General features: G+C 31.7%; 2 protein-coding genes across 10 annotated transcripts in view; one reads left to right on the top strand and one right to left on the bottom strand.

Annotated features, from left to right (window-relative positions):
* Positions 1-127: 127 nt before the first annotated feature.
* Positions 128-7,319, top strand: part of LOC110838745 (peroxisomal leader peptide-processing protease) — a 103,243-nt gene continuing 96,051 nt past the window's right edge. For 3 of the 7 annotated variants that reach the window (XM_087358110.1, XM_022082274.2, XM_087358108.1), the window contains exon 1: positions 128-319. The gene's annotated coding sequence lies outside the window, so the exon portion shown is untranslated. Of the gene's footprint in view, positions 343-386; positions 892-7,319 lie in introns of those variants that run through there. The other 4 variants (XM_087358109.1, XM_022082271.2, XM_022082273.2 and 1 more) reach the window with 2 other exon arrangements.
* Positions 2,627-7,319, bottom strand: part of ITP (ion transport peptide) — a 67,779-nt gene continuing 63,086 nt past the window's right edge. For 2 of the 3 annotated variants that reach the window (XM_087358111.1, XM_087358112.1), the window contains exons 3-4: positions 5,073-5,193; positions 2,627-4,438 (exon numbers count right to left, since the gene is read on the bottom strand). In XM_087358111.1, coding sequence (XP_087214237.1) covers positions 5,073-5,193 — 121 coding nt within the window. In that variant the 3' untranslated portion in view covers positions 2,627-4,438. The remainder of the gene's footprint in view (positions 4,439-5,072; positions 5,194-7,319) is intronic. The other variant, XM_087358113.1, reaches the window with a different exon arrangement.

Here is a 7,319-nt window from a genome sequence, read left to right as displayed (position 1 = left end):
ATCAGTTCTGTAGGTCTTATAAGGGTACAGTGGAAAATGATCACGTTTTACATCACATCAGCCAAAGAGAACGTGCGCATGATCACATTTTACTTATCTCCACCACAATATCAGGGCATGCCAACGTCGAAATTACAATTTTTGCAAGATGAAGTGTTGACAGTATTCAATCACATTTCCATTTAGTGTAGGAAATGTGGAAGATATTTAGTGCAGTGACTAAATCTTCAAGATCATCTGATTAAATTTTACAGTCACAGACCATTTTCTGCTTTTTTATTTTCTTTTGGTTTGTGGATTTATCACCATTTGCTATATTGTGAGTTTATATCTGTGAAATTTGTAAGTACAGAATACTTATTTGCTATATATTTTTTAAATGTATGACTTTTCTTTTCATCCTAATCAATATATATGATTGCCATTTATGTTACTAAGTACGTAAGACATGTGTGACTATCAGTTTTGAAGTTACGACTTTGAACGATGTGCGTGAGGTTGGCAAGGAGCAAAGATTTCTAACAGGTGGCGCCATTCACAGTAAGCTTTAGAGAATCGGTACTAGTGGTCGGGGGAAATTTGTGTATGATAATTTATAGCAAACGCGCAAAATTTAAATTTTTAATTATAACGTTTTCAGTGAAAGGAACGAAAAACGTCATAAAATAGGAAAGTATGGAGAATATTTGAAGTGACTCCAATTTATAATACTGCATAATAAAGGAATTATTTTAGGTCAAGATAATGTGGATTCTTCTATCATCTAATTACTTTATGTTTGAGCTATATAACAGTATTTTACTTTTAACAGTTCGTTAAGAGTGCATGGTGATGTATTAATATAAGCATGGATTTCTGTGCTTTCGAAGACGTTTGTAAGATGTACAAATTGTAAGTACTATTACATTTACTGGATAATTCTGTGAAAAGATGATTTTTTATTGTCAGGCTAGTTAGACATGTGGATGATGCTTAGTATGAATAAGAACTTGATACCAGTGCCTCTAATGCATGTTAACAAGTGAATTTTTATACTGTTATGTATGTTTAGTATGCCTGAAGGGCCATAAGAATTAATATAATTTGATTATATATGGTTGTCTTTGAAACAGCAGTTCTGTTGTGGAAAGCCACAAGCTGATATGTGCACTTTTGCAAGTTTATGGTTAAGGGTTGAAATAAACTTGGCATATGCAAACGAAAGCGTTATAAAACCTTAATGTCAATGAATGTTTTAACTTGATAGCTGGATCACATGACTTTATATTAGCTGTATAATTTCTGAAATGCTTTCATGTAAAATTATATTATCTTGTGGCTTTCCTCCATAGAATAGTGCTTATGGTTTATATGGCCCTGAAACTTATTTTCTTATAATGGTACAACAATGTAGTAAATTGAATATAGTGGAATACTTCTTTATTAAGGGCTCTATACATGCACAGTTGTTTACTCAGTCTGTCCAGGAAAATACCCAGTTAATACTTCAAGTTAGGCCATGATTCATACTTTACATATCCTTTCCATTTCATTAATTTCATCATTTGATGTTATGTGGTCTTTGAATAAACCAAAAGTAAATAAATCAAGGCCAATTGGGGATGCGAAAGTGTCAATGAATACGTTTGTAATCTTTATATTTTCCACATTGGAGTTGATGTATATGTACCAGTATGTAATGACAATCTAGAAGTCCATAATGTAGGGAGATCCATTGTTATAACATGGTCAGAGCAGAATGCTTAATGGTGACTTGTTGGTCTTGTATCCAGATCTAGCATTTTTCTGTTTTAAAAGGGTCAGTGGTATTCAGAAGATACCTAGTTTAAATAAGGGCAAATACTAGCTATTTTGATCCAAATGTCTTGAGGTTTTTCTCAGTATTTTCAGGAAATATTCTATTGGGATAGGAACTTGAAAAATACCATGATCACTTTCTTTTTTTAATTTTCTGTAATCATCCTTTCTTCTTGTTTCACACTGTATAACCACAATAATTGATATAGTTTCTGAATATGGAATTTGTAGCAGTTACATCATGTGTCATTTTTACATATTTCTGAGGCTGGGATAACTCAGTGAATAGTTACTAGGCTGTGGACTGGATGATCAGGGTTGAATTCCCAGTATGGCAGAATTTTTTTCATTATCAATGCATCCAGACCAACTCTGGGGCCCACTCAGCTTCCTTTCCAGTTGGTACTGTAGGCAAGACATCCAGACATGAAGCTGATCACTCGCCTCCCTCTCCTGCCATCTTTTCCTTTGTGATGTGTGCTTAATAAACCCTTCCAAAACCTGCTGGTAATTAAATGCCCAGCTGTTTCAACAATCAGCAAGTCTGCATTTGTTATTTGTGTAATTATCACTGTGAATAGTGATTATTTCTTAAACAGCACTAAGATTTTTTAATGATGAGTTCTCTTTGTGGTACAGACTGGATTCTTAAAGCATGATTTAGGCGAGCTTTGACTTCAGAGGGTTAAGCACCAGGAGGAAATTTGTTTTTACTGCATTATGTCCTTCAAAGACATGTAAGTGACTGACTGTCATATGTCCTTTGTGAGAAGCATTTATTTTACACATAAGAGGTGTATTAGGATGCAAAGAAGAAGGAAACAAAGTATTGTTGTTTGAAAATAGATTTTAATTCTTAAATACTAGAGCTGCCACTTGTGTACATAATAAAATGTTTATTAACATTGTTTTGAATAACCAATTTGATAGTGTGGAAGTAACTGGAGGAGAAGAAGGTGAATGTATCATGAGCTTTCCATTGTAAACAGCACATACAAATCATAATATTTATGTAAGGAGACATGACATGATGACAGATGACTTGTATGTTTCTGTTTTGATTCTGATTTTCCTCTTGTATAGTAAAATGCCACCTTCTTCAGTATCAAAAATTTCCTTTGAATGCTCAGCAGTTCTCAGATATTTTTTATTTTAATGTACAATATTAAAATTAATATGAAGAGAGCAACAAATAAAAAAAACAATAAACCATATCACTCTACAGAAAATGCATTTCAATGTGAACAGGACATTGATGTGTAAACCTTCATACATGGATAGATATTGAAGGTTCATTCACTGAACCTATCATGTTGGTTCAAATGTGATGACTTAACTTATATTAGACAATGCTTCTCTTTGTTTTCTTATATGTGAGTCCTGTGAGAATTTAGATTCTCAGTAGTCAAAGAATATAACATAAAAACGTCATTAAACATGACAATAATAAAATTACATAACCAAATTGTTGTCTTTAAAATACATTGTACAATAATTCTATTCATACAACCCGTACTTTCTTCGAGATTCATAAAAAAGTTTTAAATAAATAAAACACATTATATACTGTACATAGAAGAAAAACAAGTCATTAGTAGTAACAATGCAGAAAATAAGTGTGTACAAACATACATGCTTTCGAGCTTAATCAAACAGTCACAATTATTATCAGGCACAGCAATCAATAAAAGATAATACAGTAGAATGAACAGTCAAATCAAAGAATATAACTGGACTGTCTTATACATTACTTCACAGTAGACACATCATATGTACTTACTTAAACATGATATGTGTAGCTCTTTTAATGCATATAGTAATCCAAATGCAGAAAGGTTCTACACCTTCATTCAAGTATTGAGGAATACTGATATTGGAATGATAGCTTGACATTCAAATTACCTGTTGTGTGTATGATCTTTACTCCACTTCCAGGTTTTTATTTGTCTTGTCAATTACACAATATTACTGTGTAAGTCTGAACCAAACAAGTCATGTAAAAGTATGTAGTAATTTTCATTTTTTGTGGTAAGTTTTAATATGTAGCATTTTTTAAGAATTATAAAGTGTAGCTAGAAGTAGGACTCTGAAACCAAGGGAGTCTGATTGCATTTACAATACATACAGTGAATATCATATTTATAAGTGAAGAAATAATTTAATTATTAAATTTTAAGTTACGAGACATTTGTATTTATTAAGTCATTTATTTTAAATGCAAAAATGCATATTTCTTCCATACAAACTGATGTCCCATGAAACTAATAAATTAATACTTTTAAATAATAAAAACAAAACACTCTTCATGTTCTGGTGAAAATGTTCATGAATTAGATCTCTCTTAATTCATTGTAGCAAAAACTGAATCATATCTAATGGTAATATCATACATATGCAACTTCTTCTTCTCCCCCTCCCCCCCACTGCAAGACTAGAATAAAGTGGTGTAAGTTCTTGGAGGCAGGTTCCTCTTGTCCATTGTCGTTTAGTGGTTGATATTCACAACTTTCATAGGCTGGATTGTCTTATGTCTTACTTCTTTCCAACGTACTCAACCATTTGGTTGAATTTTTGTTCTTCCTCTTTTAAGAGTAAGGCCTCAAGACAGCCCTTGAAGTAATCACTGCTGAAGCATTTAGATCTGAAATAAACATGATGATATTAGATTACTCTGACAACGTTTTCGTGGTAAATGCAGAAACACCCATGTGCAGGACCATATGGCAATCAAAAATCCTTTGTGCCATGAAAAAAATTGAAGATGGACAGGAGTAAAAATACAAAAATGAATGTCCCTCCAACAAAATTCATTGTAAGGGAAAGTAAAAAAATTACACATAAAAAAGTCTTGAGAAAATATATACATAAAAATAAAACTTATTTTTTGTATTTAATCTTATGCATTTCTAATATGATTTGCAAAACACGTATCGGTTTAAAAAAAACAAAAAGTTATTTAATTATTATTTAGTAAAAATATGTTGTACATATTTAAAATACTTATTTGCTTTAAAAATGTTTAAAAAAATGTTATTGTAGTTATATTAATGACATTTATGGAACAAATTGTTATTAAACAGTTGAAAAAGGAAAGAAATATAAGTAAAACTGTAGATTCATTAATTAGTTAATGAAAATATAAACTTCTTTCAATGTTAATGCTTATTTACAGGTTTAGAATTAAAATTCTAACTTAAAATACAAGAAAATAAATACAAAATAAAACATGAACTAGAAGGACAAATAATAAAAACTAAAAGCAAAACAAAAAGTACCTAAACCCCAGGTTCTGCCCCATGTAATTGTTTTATCCATGTCTGATATTTTTCCATTTCATCTTGAAGAAGAAGCACATCCAGGCAGCCCTTGAAGTAATCTGTTGTGAAACAGTTTTTCCTGGAAACAAGCAAAATAACTATGAACATTTTGTGGGTTACATGTTAAAGACTGGAAAATCGTGTTCTGGTTTAGAGTACACACTGTTTCCAAATGTGTTCTTTACAATTTTACGTCCCTTATTGTGAATGTTCATTTATTACATTTTATTGCATTTATTGCGAATTTATTGCTGGCAAAGATGTTCACCAGTGAATGCTGCCAAAATGACTCAGTTTAATTTTTAGTTGTATTCATAAAAATGCATGACCTCAAAAACTGCTTCAAATGTATGTTGAAAATCTTTATGAGATTTAAATTTTATGTTATATATTGATTTCTTGATTAGAAATTTCATAAACATTTAGTCTGAGCTTTCCATAAAAAAAAAGAGTTACAGGAGATCATTATGGACAAAATTAAAATTCACAAGACAACTAGTCATGTGGACTGCTTATACCAAATTTAGTAAAAATCTATTGTGTGGTTTGGAAAATGAAACATGTGGTCTCCAGCTGAGGCAGATGATCATTATCTCCCTATTATTCATTTATTTCATGCAGAGAGTGAGCAGGACACAAAGATAATGTGTATTTGACAAGCTGAATAAAACTATACTAAATTCTTCAATGGTTTAGGTTGAGGCAGTGAAGATATTTATGACAAGGCTTTACAGAGAATATTTCACATTTCCATTGCTGTGTAAAAATTTAAATTTGCAGACTGACTTAATTTTGTCACTGTCACATTTTACCTGACTTGAATGCTTATAGCCTTTGAATTAGAAGTCTGTTTTATTAGCCTATATGAAATCCATGTTGTTGTCTTTCCTAGAGATAAGTATGGTATGGGAATATACTTTATTAATTAAAATGTACTTTCTAAAATGAGGTAGCTTGAAGTCAGATACTGTTTGTTTTTGTTTTTTTATACTATCCCATGGTTTTTATGTCTAATACTTATTTTGGACCGGTGAATGTTGACTCAAACAGTAATGTTGCATAAATCTTTTAGTTTCTGTTTTGTATAATTCAGGCACTGAGTATGTGTATTCACATCACTTATTTTTACATGTAGGTTGCAATTTACAGACCCAGAATATAAGACTTTAATTTTAAAGTAGGTCTCTACATTGTTCCATATCAACTTTCAGCTGAAGCAAGTTCAAACGATTTTTTTGCAGAGAACAGGTATACTCATATTTGCTTTATGACATGATCTGAAATTTCAGTGGACATGTTCTAGTTAATCAGAGGTGTTTCTAAGATATCTCACACTGCTGTAGTTTTTTCCCCTGAAACTTTCCAGTCTTATATCTGAAGTCTGTAATAAGCTGGATTCACCATAGCCGATTTTCTGGTTTGAGAATACTCAAGAAATAAATTTGTGTCACTCAAAATTTGTCATAAATGTGAACGTAGATATAAATGTTTTATCTCGTGTAATTACTATAATTTCATCGATCTATATGCTCATTATGGCAAACCACTTCTGTATCACCTGCCTAAAAAACATATGAACAGGTCCCAGTCCGAGAAAAGGATGGAAGGATCCTTTTCATAATATGTCGCCAACCTCTTGTAAAGGAGACGGCGTAATAAAGAAGATATGCTCATTAATGTTGGGTTTACGATGTTTACTGCAGTCAAATAAATATTAATGACAAGCTACTCTGATGTATATTGAAGAAATTTAAAATTGGATAAATTTAAATTGTAACTCGTTGCCAGGGCCGTTATTAAACACATAGCAAGAGATAGATGTGCTGTTCAGTAATTTCACTAGTTTAATGGCCATCAAATTTATATCTAATTAATCATATTTTGAGTTAACTCATACAGTTATTTTTATTCGACTAATTTTAATGTGTTAGTTGGTGTTCAAGATCAAAACCCGCCAGTCAAGAAAGCAATAAGACCACACATTGTGAGATTTTTGGTTCTCATGGTGGCGAGTATGTGGATGGCTGTCCTGTGAGTTATTGCGTCGTGTAGTCTGATGATGAAGGCAGGAAGCACCTCTGTAACGTCGATAAATATTTACCAGACTGAAATGAGCAACATCGTAGAAGACATGAATTTAAAGACCACGCGTTATTCTCAAATTGGAATTCAAACCTTTATGTGAGTGAAGTATAAACTGAAGAG

Source organism: Zootermopsis nevadensis, unplaced genomic scaffold (assembly GCF_977971745.1).
Source record: "Zootermopsis nevadensis isolate Lab colony 2312 unplaced genomic scaffold, Znev_1.0 Znev_ptg000029l, whole genome shotgun sequence".
Classification (NCBI taxonomy): Eukaryota; Metazoa; Arthropoda; class Insecta; order Blattodea; family Termopsidae; genus Zootermopsis; species Zootermopsis nevadensis.
Note: the sequence above shows the minus strand (reverse complement) of the source record. Positions and strands in the feature narration are given on the sequence as shown.